This window comes from Sinohyriopsis cumingii, chromosome 5, assembly GCF_028554795.1.
Source record: "Sinohyriopsis cumingii isolate HCF-2022 chromosome 5, ASM2855479v2, whole genome shotgun sequence".
NCBI classification, from domain to species: Eukaryota; Metazoa; Mollusca; class Bivalvia; order Unionida; family Unionidae; genus Sinohyriopsis; species Sinohyriopsis cumingii.
Genome location: NC_142965.1, coordinates 67,571,917 through 67,588,442, shown reverse-complemented (window position 1 = coordinate 67,588,442; position 16,526 = coordinate 67,571,917). Strand labels below are relative to the sequence as shown.

At 35.0% G+C, this 16,526-nt stretch overlaps 2 protein-coding genes across 3 annotated transcripts in view; one reads left to right on the top strand and one right to left on the bottom strand.

Annotated features, from left to right (window-relative positions):
- Nucleotides 1-11,289, top strand: part of LOC149799362 (uncharacterized) — a 30,416-nt gene extending 19,127 nt beyond the window's left edge. Inside the window, exon 3 of the mRNA XM_089958685.1 lies at nucleotides 8,977-11,289. Within this exon, the coding sequence (XP_089814811.1) occupies nucleotides 8,977-10,979 (2,003 nt within the window). The 3' untranslated portion in view covers nucleotides 10,980-11,289. The remainder of the gene's footprint in view (nucleotides 1-8,976) is intronic.
- LOC149799360 (26S proteasome non-ATPase regulatory subunit 1-like) overlaps nucleotides 1-16,526 on the bottom strand; it is a 392,984-nt gene that overhangs the window by 303,512 nt on the left and 72,946 nt on the right. The gene's annotated exons all lie outside the window — the stretch shown is intronic.

The following is a 16,526-nucleotide window of genomic DNA, read 5'->3' as shown; positions in this document are numbered from 1 at the left end:
TAAATTGTGAGTGATTTATCATTACATACATGCACATGTTAAGATGAGGACCATAATATTTACCAAGATTCATTGTAATGAATCAAAATCTTTAGTCAACAAGAGTGTATTGGAAGGATGGATGGACAAGAGGTTTTCTATATACTAGTCCAATCTCTAGAACAAAAATGACAATATTTTGGTCATTTATCCATATTTAACAAAGTATAAAGGTACATCAATAGGTAGGAAATAAACAGACTGATGGACACACTATTAGATAATGACAGAAACATTGTGCAGATGGTCAACTAAGATGATGAGATTTTTCAGAAAAAATATAGCTATTAATACAAGTGACTAAAGTGTTAACAATGATGCAATTAGGTTAATAAGATGTCCCTTCTGTCAATGCATCAAAAGGAATTATGTCCAACTATTTTATGTTATGGAACTTGGTCTATACTACTTCCATTCTGTCAAAAGCACCAAAAGGAATAATGTGGATGCTTTCACATACAGAGTTGTTACAACTGTTTTGGATTCTCTTTCCACCCTTTTACCTACTATATGTACTCATTTATAAGACAAGTCCAACTGCAAACTGCACAGACCCAGATCTGCCATCTCATAACGTGCCACCATATCTGGGTCTGTGCAGTTTGTTTGGAGTAATCAGTAGAACAAACAAAATACACCCTCATCTGCAGGCCCAGTATGCTACAGCAGATCAGGATCTTTGTTGTTTCCCGTTTGACTTGACCTGTACGAAAGTATAGATGGTATCAAGTCGTGCAATCATCATAACGAAGCTGTACCATCAGCTTCAGACATCAACAATAATCAGATCATGCCGAGGAAATGACTAGCCATTACATGGACTTCCTTGACCATTTCATGATCTTGCCTAGGAAATGACTAGCCAATACATGGACTTCCTTGACCATTTCATGATCTTACCTAGGAAATGACTAGCCAATACATGGACTTCCTTGACCATTTCATGATCTTGCCTAGGAAATGACTAGCCATTACATGGACTGCCTTGACCATTTCATGATCTTGCCTAGGAAATGACTAGCCATTGCACAGACTTCCTTGATTTCATGCTCTTGCCTAGAAAATGACTAGTCAATACATGGACTTCATTGACCATTTCATTCATTTGTGACAGAAACTAGCAGGACCCCATAAACATCCAAATTCTAGTTTGTTTTCTCAAATACATGTCAATTCTTACAGAATCAAAGCCGACTTCACATTCAATGTAGGACATAATCTCATTTCTAAAACAGCCATATGAAATATCTAGGGCATCAACACTTAGTGGTAAAACAAAAAATCTTTAACTAACACCTTCCTTAGCTCACTAGTCGATTTGTCACACTAATAGAGTATTAGTTAATGCTTCGTATTGATTTGGTTGTAATGCTAAATCACCCTGCCTATCCCTCTCAACAAATGCTTGTGTTCTTTTATTGAGCTAATTAAGCTCTTTCTTGCCTACTGGGAAGCTTTTAACCTCAACCCCCCCAAGTTCTCCAAAATAATCATGAATTCAGGGAATATTGACAGTTTGCAAGAATTAAATCTTAGAATTTTATAGCTTGTGTAATTGGGAAAAACAAATAATGCTGCCAAGAAAACGTATCAATGGGAAAATTTGGGGTGTGAATTGTCTGACAAATCTACTAAACCTATAAAACAACTGGAAAATATAAAACTGTTTCATGTAATAAAACCATCCTGAAGATATTAAATGTGGGCGACTATGAGCTTGTACATTTGCACATTTAAATTATTTCTGAAAATGGGCATAGTCGACTTCTGTGACTTCATAACTTGTGAGACACACAATTGCTAAAGCTAGCAGTCTGACAACTGTTGACCAGAAATACAAGGACAATGTTGTAAAAAAACACACAAAAACACATGATATACATTCATGGCAAGATAGTGACATATCAAGGCAGATAAGCCCATAGCTCCAAATAGGGGCTTGACCCAATGCCAGGAAGGACACAGGAGGTAAGGGAAATGTATGTTGAGATATGTTTCTTACAAGGTGTTAGTTGGATTACAGTAACAAAAATCCTAACCGAATATGTTTTGACTCACTCAAAGAGATGGGGTGCTACAAGTGTGTGATGATGTTCAATTCTAAGTATGCATTGAATTGGATAATGAATATCCAGTTTGTTGGATGAGTGAAAAGATCTTCACAATGGCTGTAATGGCAGCCATATTGGATGTTAGATAGGCATTATTTTCATTTAAGACCAACTAGACACCATAATGAGTCTTTTGGGAAAATACCATATCAACATAACTTTCTGCTAATGAGAAATAGTGATAACAAGATTTGCAAAATACATGTATTGGCACAATTTTCATTTCAAGCCAACTTTACATCATAAGAAGTCTTTGGTGAAAACCCCTGTAAATATGACCATCCATCTGAAATGAGTAGTGATAACAAGAGTAGGTCAGATCAGCACCATTTTCTTTTAGGATCAAATAGACATTATATAAAATCTTTTTGTGAATTTGAAACCCATGTTAATATGATTGTATATTCTGGAGTATGGATAACAAGATTTTCAAGATGGTCGCTGTAATGGCAATAATGAATGTCCTTGCAGCATGATTTTCAATTAAGACCAACTAGACCTTGGAATGAATGTGTGCATTAAGTTTCATGCCAATCCTCCTAACAGTTCTGGAGGAGTTGAAATGACAAGTGTGTGCTACCAGAATACAAATGACAAACAGGCCATCCCTTAAGCACTTCTGGTCTATTACCAGTAAAGAGAAAAACACAGGAACGAAGATATGTAAAAGTCAAAACATTAGTGTCAATGGACAGGATACCGGTTTTCACTGTGGTTCAACAAATAATCACACACTAACATGTACACAAAATAACACAAGAAAACATTTCGATGACCAGATCTTCTATGTATAAGACATCTAAATTAGACACAAAAAACAAAATGTGGTGGATGTACTTTTTTCTTCTTTTTCTTGGTCATACTTTAAGATATACCTCTACTATGCATTTATTTATTTAAGTGAACATCAATTTTGGGGATTGCTTAAAGATACATGTTTGCCAGCATTTCAGTTTGGAGGGAGTCTTCAATTTGTAAATCTGGGAGGAAGTTGCATTTTTTCCACAAAAGGATCACATTTTAGCTATGTCCTTAAATCTGTGGTTGTAGCAACAATGAAGTTCACAACTGAAAATAGTTCAATCAAAGTACAGTTGTTGTTGTAGGGTTTAACACCATTTTTCAGCACATGATAGGCTACACATGGCGGGCAGAATTAATGGTGGAGAAAGAACCCGGGAAATCCCCGGAAAGAACCACCGACCCTCGAGAAGCTACTGGCAAGCTTTCTCACATACCCACATTGGCTGAATCCGAGACTCGAACCCACGCAGACAGAGGTGAGATGGCAGTGATCGGTAACAGAGAGCGCTTTAGACCACTCGGCCACTCAGGGCCCCATCAAAGTACAGTACAGACTTGTATTTCATGGAGATTTTTAAAAGGTGTTTTCTTACCTTACCAATGCTGTGATCAGGAATGTATAAAAGATCATGACATGACCATTTGCCAACAAAGGACTTACCTGAAAAATAATCAAAAAGAAATTACAAAAGTTAACTAAACAAGACTCAGTCTTGATATAATATTACTTGTTTTCCTGAAATTACGTTCAAGAAATGTACATGAAACATACTAAAAACACCAACCCAGTTCATAATGACTGCATCAGTTTCAACGTTGAATTGACATCAACTTCAAATCGTACATTATTTGAGTCTACATACAGTATATACTTGTTTATAAATCGAGCCCAACAGCAAATAAAATAGACCATGATCCGCTGTCTCATACTACACTGGCAGATCAGGGTGCATGTTGCTTGTTCTACTGATCAGTCCAAACAAACTGAAACTGCATAGACCCAGATCTATCAGCACAGTATGCAATGGCAGATATGGTTTTGTGCAGTTTGCAGTTCAAGTTTTAACTGAGTTTATATATGGTATTTCTTTATGATATGTAAGTTATTACAACCAACAGATTTACTCAAAACTTTATTTTTTAAAACATAAGTACTATCTAATGTAATGTTTCATTAAAAGGGGACATCCTACAGAAAAAATAGTGTTTTGCAGTCCAGCCTGGAATTCATGAAAATTATTATGCAGGGTTGTGGCCATATTTTACCTATATATGTTGCTTCCAATGAAACTTGTGTTTTGATCCCAACTTTAGTTTTGTTAGCCATTCGCAGGTTTGAATGTGCAAGCAGAAGTTTACGGGTTCCTAAAATGCTTCGTCATATACACCTCATATACTCACTATTAGTTCGGTCCAACAATATAAACCCTGATCAGCCACTGCACCATGCACTCATAGATCAAGGTCTACATTGTTTCTTTTACTAATCACTCCAAACACACTGCAGAGACTAAGATCTGCTAGCGCATTATGCATTGGCAGATCTGGCTCTATGCAGTTTGCACCTGGACCGAGCATTAAAGTGAGTTATATACTATCACTCAAATAACAACCATGCGGGTGTTTTGGTCATATTTGGTTTAACTTAGTGCTTTATGGCACACCAAAACATATAGGTTATTTAGTTCTTAGACTATAGGAGTAAAGTGCTTTGCCCAAGGATACACCATGGTAGCTGACCCTAGTTGGTCCCATGGTAGGATTCAAACCCACACCCTTTTGGGTCGTGAGTCAAGTGGCTAACCACTTATCCACTTGCAGCTCCCAGGTGTGTTTTGGCGAGTAACCAGAAATATGGTTTGACTTCAGTTAGTACTCAGATACTGTAGTGACCTTGTTTAAGCTGAATTCTAAACAACAAAGTTTCTTTGCATAATAACCACTGTAAACAACACAGCACCAAGAATTTAAAATAATATTCAGGTCCCAGTGTCAAAACACATCTCAAACTGTTTGATTAACATTGATCTTTCATTAACATTGATTTTTAAAGTGCCTAAGCCACCAAAGAAATGGATATAATGATAGATAACAGCCTGACACATACTTGATATGAATGAGATTACTGTACATAGTTTCACAAATGACAATAGTTAAGGTAAGGCACCCTGCCCCTCCCAAATGTGCACTGGTTTTAAAATTAGGGTTGGTAGATAGTTGTTGTTTTTTGGTGTGTTTTTTTTAAAACATTGCATATATTATATTGATTAGCGTATATAATGTACTAAGCACTTCAACATACTGGGCAAAACCAGCTCAATCAGATGCACTTAATGAATTTTGGGGATTTTTTTTGTTGTGTAAAGATATATTTGTGTTGTTCAAGAGTGTTACATGCCTGGGTTTACAGTCAAAATCAGGACCTAGAGTTATATGTCAGGGTCTAGTGTCATATTAGGGCCTAGTGTTTTATGTCAGGATCTAGTGTTATATCAGAACCTAGTGTTATATGTCAGAATCTAGTGTCATATCAGGGCCTAATGTTATATGTCAGGGTCTTGTGTCATATGTCAGGGTCTAATGTCAAATCAGGGCCTAGTGTTATATGGTCTACAGTCACGCAAGGAATTAGTGTATTATGTCAGGGTCTACAATCAGGTAAGGAAGATATCACCATATGTTTAGACTAATTGATTTCTATGGTTTTCACATGATCTGGCAGTCAAGACAAAAATATAACTTAAACCACATCAAGTATTCTTTAACATAAAGACTTCAGTCTTTCTTTTGTACAACATCTAACACGGTCATACTCTCAAAGCTGCATTTCTACTGTCATGTAAACAGAAGAACCAGACAAACATGAAACTGCAGAATTGTTGCCTAAGGAATAAGCAGGTTGTTTGTTTTGGCTTTTAAAGCCCACACTGGATTCTCTGCCACTTTATTTTCTGACCCTGTGGTGCTGGAAACATTTTCATGCATTAAGCAAGAGCCTCTGAGTGAGATGTAATTGGTGTTCACTAACAGAACTGTCCAATGTCACAAGCAAGCTGTACACATTAGGATTAAGCCTGCCAATGGCTGGGATAGGTTTCCATTTAAGTCACTTCTCTATTTAATACCCAGGATCCATATTCCTTCAACTCCAGCAATTGTTACAAAAATGGAAAATACATACATAAAAGACCTTTAATGATCTTGTGTTTCAATTAGTTCACTTATTATTGTCAGCCTTCAAAATTTTAGTTGCAGAATGCAGTGAAGTCGAAGAGTTTTGCAAATATGGCAATAGGTTTGTGACCTAACTGATCCATACAACTTGTATGTGCCTATATCCACTAACTCATTCTCTGGTCCAACTAACAGTTTCTGAGTAAAGTGATCCCTCATTATAATCCTTTTTACAGAAGTCATACTGTAGTAGGTGCTGGCACCTTACACTGAGGTAGGCTCACTATAAAAACAATATTTAAAACTGGGATCCCTGACTGTACCCAAGTTAAATGAGGGATATAACTATACTCAAGTATATTATAGTGTAGAACCACATATCAAAAGAATGAGGGATATAACTATACTCAAGTATATTATAGTGTAGAACCACATATCAAAAGAATGAGGGATATAACTATACTCAAGTATATTATAGTGTAGAACCACATATCAAAAGAATGAGGGATATAACTATACTCAAGTATATTATAGTGTAGAACCACATATCAAAAGAATGAGGGATATAACTATACTCAAGTATATTATAGTGTAGAACCAGATATCAAAAGAATGAGGGATATAACTATACTCATGTATATTATAGTGTAGAACCACATATCAAATGAATGTGGGATATAATTATACTCATGTATATTATAGTGTAGAACCACATATCAAAAGAATGAGGGATATAACTAGACTCATGTATATTATAGTGTAGAACCACATATCAAAAGAATGAGGGATATAACTAGACTCATGTATATTATAGTGTAGAACCACATATCAAAAGAATGAGGGATATAACTAGACTCAAGTATATTATAGTGTAGAACCACATATCAAAAGAATAAGGGATATAACTATACTCAAGTATATTATAGTGTAGAACCACATATCAAAAGAATGAGGGATATAACTATACTCAAGTATATTACAGTGTAGAACCAGATATCAAAAGAATGAGGGATATAACTATATTCAAGTATATTATAGTGTAGAACCAGATATCAAAAGAATGAGGGATATAACTATACTCAAGTATATTATAGTGTAGAACCAGATATCAAAAGAATGAGGGATATAACTATATTCAAGTATATTATAGTGTAGAACCACATATCAAAAGAATGAGGGATATAACTATACTCATGTATATTATAGTGTAGAACCAGATATCAAAAGAATGAGGGATATAACTATACTCATGTATATTATAGTGTAGAACCAGATATCAAAAGAATGAGGGATATAACTATACTCATGTTTATTATAGTGTAGAACCACATATCAAAAGAATGAGGGATATAACTATACTCAAGTATATTATAGTGTAGAACCACATATCAAAAGAATGAGGGATATAACTATACTCATGTATATTATAGTGTACAAATACATATCAAAAGAATGAAAAATCTAGCTGGAAGAGACTAAAACAACTGAACAATTACTAAAGGAAGCATTTCCCCCATAGGAGTGCAAGATGCTGTCAGAACTGAGGATCATACTGAGTATGAAAAAAAAAACTTACCTGTCAGAACTGGGAGTCAAATTAAAAATATTGGGGTTCTCTGAGTCACAAATGTGGGTAAAGGAAAATGTTCACTGAAGATTACTAATGTAACAACTGTACTGCAGTATACATGCCAACCCCAAGAGAGGTATAAGCATAATTGTTGCTAATGTAAGTGAGCATAAAAAGATGCCATCTATATATTACATGCTATAATTGCAAAAACACCTAATAACAATTTATTAAATATGTACATTTATTTTGGCTACTAACTTGGATTTGATGCTGGTAAAAATTCTTGTCACAAATGGGCAAAAGCCATTGGGATTGGTACAAAGGATACCAACACAAAACATACTGACAATTTATATACCTACACTCACTTTACTACTCTACATTTCTATCTCTTGCTGAATGATCATTAAGTCCACAAATTCTGCAATGAGTGTGACAAAGTGCTCAATCTGAGTGTGGACTTACATCACTCTGATATTCTTCTTTTCAAATTTGTAAAGTGTTTTTGATCCATTTTCTGATCTGACATGATTAGAAAGTTTAAAAAGATCCCTCTCTTCTAACATGTTTTAGTTATATAACTTCATGAGTCACATTAAAAAAGAAGTTTTGCTAAACATCTGGCACCAGTTGTGTTTTTTTTATGGTATAGACTGATCTGCTATCTAAATATATTATCAATATAATGAATCCATGAGGCTAAGTTTCAAACTGATGAGACCCATCTGTTCGGGGGGGGGGGGGGGGGGGATATCTGTCATTTTCAGTTGCTATAAACAAAAAATAAGGAAAGCACATGTAGGTCAAGGATGGACAAATGTAATCATACACTATTCTTACTCAGCTGTCTTTTTTTAAATTAAATTTTCAAATTAATAAGATAGTGGAATTAAAGAGATGATAATAAAAATGACAAACAAAACTTTTTATTGCTTTAATTCTATTTTATTTTGTAATGTACCAAATAAGCTTAATCCAAATAAATGCACAGTCAAGCGTACGATACAATTAGGTGAAAAAATGTATAATGATTAAGTCAAAAGCATAATGGCTGGCATGTATGCAGCAGGTGCAATTCTGGAAATATCATGCTGAGTGCTGGGTGGTGGGGGTGCATTGTGGCTCCACTCTACCTCTCAGGATCAGCCCCTGTACAGCAAATTATTTCAAATCTAAAATGTAAAGTAATCAAAGATGTTCTTGAGATCTATAGTCTCATCTAATTTTCTGATAGTTTTAGCCTGCATTAAGCCTTGACCTATTATCTCTTTGCAGGTTATTTTCCTATGAGCCACCATTTTTGTGTGTTCTGGGTTACAATGGATGTCCTGATGTGTACTGCTTCCATCTGGCACATGTGCACCATGTCAATGGATCGCTACTTCACCCTCAAGTACCCAATGCAGTATGGTCGTAACAAGACAAGAATGATGGTGTTTTTTAAGATCACATTTGTATGGGTGGTTTCAATTGCCATAAGCAGCCCAATCTGTATTCTAGGTATTGTGGACAAGACAAATGTCTTCGTCAGCCAACAATGCATTCCTACCCTAAAGGAGTTTCTGATCTATGGGTCTGTCCTTGCCTTCTACATTCCACTCTTCATTATGCTTTTCACCTACGTTCTGACCATCCGCATCTTGTGGAGGAACCAAACATTAATGCGTACAGTAGACGGGTCAGACTTCAGAGTCAGCAGAAATAATAACCTGCTCAAAAAGTCTTGTAACATATCAACAAGGTTATCTCCTCCAAGCCAAGAATCAAATCTTGCAAGTTCTGCGGACATTAGTCAAACTGAATTAAGTTCCTTGGTTAAGACTCCAAACACTGAAACGGGGGAAAAAACGACAATCATGATGACAGTTATAAAAAATGCAAACAAAGATAAAGATGATGAAGAATATGAGACAAAAATTGCACCACCAATCTACATTGAGGGACCCAGTTCACAAGGGGAAACAACTCACAGCACTGAGACCCTACAAAACACAGCTGAGCCTCTCTGTGAAGAGCTACTGAGCTCATCTCAAGATAGAGACAACAAAATGTCATACAAAACTGTTGTTTTTGCAGAAGGATCAGAAATGAAAGACATACACAATGATACCAACTGGCAGTACCGCACTCGAGCTAATACACACAGCTCAAGTCAGACCCTTCATTCTAGTTTGAAACTCCCAAAATCACAGAACAGCCCCCTCCAAAGTTCGATCTCATGCTCTAACTTCCCTCCAGAAAATCAAACATGGAAAACACTCCAACAGAATTGTATTACTTCTTGGTCTGAGGGAGATTTGATTCTTAAAGACAGAAAATCTTTCAAGTGGTGTCAACATTTTCATGAAATACAAAATGAAATGGATCAATGTCTACAAGAAATAAGGAATGAGAAAAAGAATACAAAAAGTAAAATAACCTTAGATCCTGACAACAAAAAGCCTACTTCTTTAGAAAGAAAGCTCAATGGTCAAGGGCAGATAAACCAAAAATGTGAAAATGGAGAAAGTAGTGAACTAAAAGTTGAATTAGTGTCTGATTCAGGGGACTCAATTGATGATGTTGATTCTTCATCAGAAAATACAGCCAACCTTCTAACACTTCACTCAAAGTCCATGTACATGTATCAGCTAGCAGTTCCCAAAAGTGTATCATCAAGTAACGTAAGTACCAGTAGTCGGGCAGCTATCAAGAGGAGACTATCTGATAGGAATACTGAGCACAACCAGTCCAGAAAGAGTTCTGAGGATTCTGGGAAATCCCATCTTTCTGTCAGACAGAGTGCAACCAGAAAAAGTATACGAAAATTTCTGAGAAAAATGACAAAAAATAAGCAAGCTCTTGGCAAAATGTCCAAACTAACAAAAACAAATGAAAAGAAAGCTTCAAAAGTTTTGGGAATTATTTTTGCAGTCTTTGTCATTTTGTGGACTCCATTTTTCATAACTAACATAATGTCGGCAATTTGTGAATCCTGTTTATCAGCCATAGCTCCCGATACAATGTCAGTGTTTCTGTGGATGGGATATGCTGCTTCACTGGCCAACCCAATTATTTACACAATGTTTAACACATCATTCCGTCGGACATTCCTCCATATACTCTCTGGCCATCTTTGCAAGCATCCCAGATCAAGAATGGTGCGAGGAAGTGGTCTTAGTTACATGCCTACCTACATTGGAACACGCAGGCAAACAGCCATTCTTGTCATCAATGGAAATGGTGACCAACATCAGAGCTTTGGAAATGAGCTATCCTCTAATGGCATTAGCAGATGATTTTTATAATAATGTTTATTGGCCATGTTTTAAATAGGATACTTGCATAACCTAGCTCAATTAACACATTTGTTCCACTTCTTATTCATATCATGTGATCCATATCCAGAAGGATTATTATAGAACTGTCACATAAACAGACAACCTATCAAAGTATTTGGAATACTGATGGCTTGAATGGTTAAATCAAGGTACTGAGAATATTGATGGCTTGCAGGGCTATATCAAAGTACTGAGAATACTGATGGTTTGGTGGGTTGAAGTGATACTAATTTACATAAGATCAAGTGTAACAATGCAACATCCGAAATACATCTCATGGTTCTTTTTTACTCTCATAATCTGACTCTCTATATAATCTTTGTAGTATTCTAACTTTTATATTATTTTTCTGGAGAAGTAACATTAACATCTGAAACATTATTGTAGGAATTACTGTGGTGATTTCCCTTTAAAAGCATTATGTACCACTGTTTCAAGCATTACCACCAGTAATGTCAAAGGGAGATAACTATTAAAAGGTCCAAACATTTACCTAAATTTAAGTTGTTCCCATTACATTATGAAATTAACTTGAAAGGCCAGTAGATCTATCACATCATTTGTTACTATTATCAGTTAGTGTTATAGATTGAATCCTAAGAACAGGACACATTGTGTCACCCATCCTCAATATTTTTGGGGGAAGACGCAACAATCTAAAGAGATAAAGGAAAATAATAGCACATAATGCACTATTAGTGCAATAAAACTAGGATAATCTCATCTGCTTCAACAGTTTTGCCACCTTAGTTTTGTGGTCAGCACAAAACATTCATATTTTTCTTGGACACTTACATTATTAAAATTAAAGTTTTATCAAGCACTCAAATAACTCATGAAAACATTAAAATGTTTGAATATCTGCTTAACCTAAAATGAGCTGCAAGATCAAAATTTCCATTCCAGGTCTTGCTCTCATGTAACTTCAGTGCTGAATGCATACTCATTATCCACCAGCATTTACAATACCTCAGTGTGTCTTTTCTTTTCAAACTAACAAATCACAAAATATTGCATAAATTTAGTCTCTTCGGTCATTATTTGAACCACAAAAATAAATTAAATCTTCTCTCTGAATGGGTGATGTTAAATTCAGAAATATATTAAAAATAATGGTGGTTAACACGTTATATTGCAAGTAAGGTAGCTACCATAAACATTAAATGTTTTCATTGCCAGATACATTGCCTTAAAATAGATATTCAATGCCATCTTACAGTTTTTGCAACTTTGACCATTGGTGGCACTAATAATGACATGGATGGACATCAACTAATGACGAGCTGTAGGAACAATTTTTGAATTGTAAAAGAAAAGAAAAAATAATTTGATAAAAAAGCATACCCATGCAGGTGCACAGAGTCAAGACTTGGTGGGCATAGCTTGTATATTAGTAGTACAAACAATATTTGGAAAAATTATAATGGACATAGTGTCAGAGATATCCTTCCAATCCCAATTGTTCCAAGCCAAAAATGATTGTTTCACTAGCAAACTTTCATGAAACAAACACAATTTTGTATACAAAAAAGAAAACAATCCTATTTTAAGATGGTTGTGGATGGATCCACCATTACCTGGCTATAAGGTCAATATTGGAATTACCACCACCCTAATAAAACACACAAAGATGCCATACATTTTGTTAATAAAGACTCTGAGATATTCTTAGAAACAAAACAAAAGTTGGCAATGAACAGCAAATATCATCCGAGTTCTGTGAAAATTGATTTGATTCCATTTGTTTAATTAGAGCTGATTCCAGCACAAGAAAGCACTGACCCTGTGCTGGTTTTTACTGGTTAATTTGTGCAGTCCTGTTGTGATTAAAGTGCAAGTCTGTGATATGCCTATAATTAAATTCATATTATACTATATTTATGGACAGTAGTATTGTATACCTATCTATCTGCCTCAGACATTTGCATGTTTATACTGTCTTCTCCAGGATCAATACACACAGGGAACAAGGCATATCTGCAAGGGTGAGGATATAAATTTTTGTGGGGAAAGGGCAATTTGCATAGTAGAGAAATTACTGAAAAACTGCATGTCTACCGCTGCAAAATGCACCAAATGCAGCTGCTAAAACTGTTTTAATAACTACATAATGAAGTATCTCACTGCTCAATTGCACAAAGTCAATTAGTTTTGTGCTTGATTATGGCAGTTGATTTAAAAGTCAAGAATTTTTAAGATCAGATGGAGATATATTAACAAATGTTACAGGTTTCATTATGCTCAAAGGAAATCAACAGTGCATGATTTTCACGAGATTGTTCATCTTATGGCAGAATAGGGGCAGTGGGCATTCATTAAATTTAGCATGGATTCAGGCAATGATACAACCTGGAGAAAACACTGTGTGTGTGTGTGTGTGTGTGCATGTATGTACGTACATATGCATGTACGTACGTGTATGTATGTATGTATGTATATATGTATATATGTATGTATGTTATGTATGTATGTATGTATGTATGCATGCATGCATGCATGCATGCATGCATGCATGCATGCATGTATGTATGTATGTATGTATGTATGTATGTATGTACTAATATGCATATACATACTGGTACTAACTTTAAAATGAATTCCACATCTTCCCAATAAAATGATAGTTTATTGTGAACATTTGCAGGTGGTATAGCTTTTGCCACATTTTCTGAAATATTGGATAGGGTCAAACTTAAAGAGTGCCAAAACAAACTACCAAAAGGAAAAGACATGTCTTTATTTACAATTTTCACCAAAATTCTGCAAGCATGTCCATTATAAAATAACAATGTTTTGGCACACTGGATATAATGCATCATGCAGTGCATGTACCTCAGCAATCATATTAATTTCTACAATTTACATGCTGAATTTCAAAATTGGGATTTTTAAAAATTCTAAATGATGTTTTTGATTTTTTTTTTTTTGGTTCTGTTGATCATAATGTGTAGTAAATTTGCATGCTGATAAATCTGGGTTGTCTGAACTATAAGAAATGTAGACCCTAACTGATGGACTGCATGGCAATGGGATAGGAAGTGTCTGTCCATTGGTTAATGTTACAACTAGCTTATGATTAGCAAAATATGACTTTACATATCTACCAAGAAGTTATCCCAAAAAAAAGATTTTAATAAAAGCTGTAATATGTTCTAATTTCTCCTCCAATTCTTTTTAGTATGAGTTCTATCCTGAAATAACTTTTGTATTCAGGAAAAGTCTCTCTCTCTCTTTCTCTCTCTCTCACACACACACACACACACACACACACACACACACACATACACTTATAAAACCAACAAAATGGGATTGTGATTTTTACCATCAAAATGGGCACATCTTTATTTCAACAAATTACGGGTGATAAAGACATATCATTTATAATTGAACTGTGGTTAATTTCCAAGAAACACTGTATCATAATCTTAAGCAATGGAATGGATACACACAAATATACACAAAGTGAGAGAAATTATACAATCATAGAGGGGACATTCCATAATAAGTATTTTGATTCATTTTCAATTTAATCCAAATGCTGCAGCAATCTCATCTCATGCACACAGTCCCTTCCATATTAAAAAATAATAATCTGAAATATCATGCTAAATTGTTTTACGTATGTCCAGAAGTTTCAAGAAACTGAATTGTCAGAATGGTGTAAAAATACAGAGAATATGTTTCATTTCAAAGAACTACATGCCATTCTTCAGTTAAAATAATTTTATTGGCAAGAATACATTTCAGAACTGAAATTTCTTCCTCTAGCTATAATTGCATTGGCCATTGACCTTTTGACCCCCCAAATCAAAAGGCTTCTTCCTTACCCCAAGTGCAAGTCATTAACTAAGTTTGATCCAGATCTGTTATGCAAAACTCTTGAATTCAGCTAAACAAATTGTATTCTTTCAGTCACAGTGACTTTGACTGTTTATGCTTTTCCCCAAAAACACAGGGATTTTCCTCACCCAAGAGCAGTTCATTCACAAAATTTGGTAGCTTTCAGAAGTGGTGAACTAGAGTTAATGTGCAAAAACCATTACTTCTCATTCAGTGACCTCAACATTTGACCTTTTGACCCCAAAATCAGTAGGATACTTCCTTGCTACAATAGCAAGATATGCAAAAACTTGGGTAACTGCAAATGGCAAGAATCTGAGTTACTGTGCTGTACCATTTTTATTCTTTTAGTCAATGGCCTTAGCATTTAAACTCTTCACCCTGAAATCAACAAGGTTCTTCCTTACCCCAAGTGCAAATCATCCACACAGTCTGGTGGTGATCTTGAATTATTGTGCAGAAACCAAACTGGTAACACGTTTTTGGGTTGATAGACATCATAACATTTATATAATGATACAATTTTAGGAAGATAAACAAAATAATACCAAAATAATAAAAATAAGACCAGTCTGACCCACTCCCCAACTGAAGAATTTAAAGTACATGTACCATCAAAAAACTTAATTGCTGGAGGAAAACCATGAAAATTGATAAATATAAAAATATATGAATTCACAGTCTGTTCAAATTAAACTAATGGAAATCAAACCTATGCTCATTATTCTGAAACCTCCATTATTGTCACTTGTACTGTGTTGTTGATATATGAAGCCGCTTCTATAAATTCTGTGAAAACTGATGCTTCCTTAAACTAACTTTTCTTATATATAAAACCATACATGTGACAACTTCCATATCATCATGCAGACTCTCTAATTCAGACCCTACCTAAAATACGGTCAAAAAAGTGAGGAATACTTGAAATTTCATTGAAGCTAATTAAACACTTTCCTGTGTCATCTATATTTTGTCAAAAATATCCCCAAAATTGAGAACAAATCTCCCTTAAAGGAAGAACAGGTCTCCCTGAAAGGAAGAACAAGCCTTCCTGTAGGCTGCTGAGCATATCTGCAGTGTTGACACCGATCTGTCGCAAACTCTATCAGTAGATAACAGTCAATACTGTTCATTCCAATATTTCAAAGCACACAACACTAACTAGATTCAAGCATGCTATCTCATCAAGGGGAAAAAAAGTAGGAGAAAGATTAGAGAGTAGTTAGAGATTAGGATAAAGACATAGAAAGTTGACAATTTGTATAATTAGCATGGTGGGTACTGATGATAGATACAAGGTTCACATGAATGAAAAGTTCTAACAAGATCATTTTATCCATTTATAATTTTATCAAACAAGCTAGTTCAATTTCTAATACAAGAAAACATTTCAATTATTCAGGTCTAAAAACTGCCCATTTCTATTATCATATAAATTCTAAGAATTAACCTTGGGAAATGTTGTGAACAAATGTCAACATGTATTTTGAATAACAATTTGCACAGTCTAGAAGGATTTTATATGATCAAAGGTCTCCAGGGATACAAATTGAGTCCACTGGCTTTCTGAACTGAAATTACGAACAGTTTCTGATTGGTTTCTTGCCTGTGATGATGCAAAAGTAAAGAAAAATTATGGATCTGTCTTCAGTCATCAACAATCAG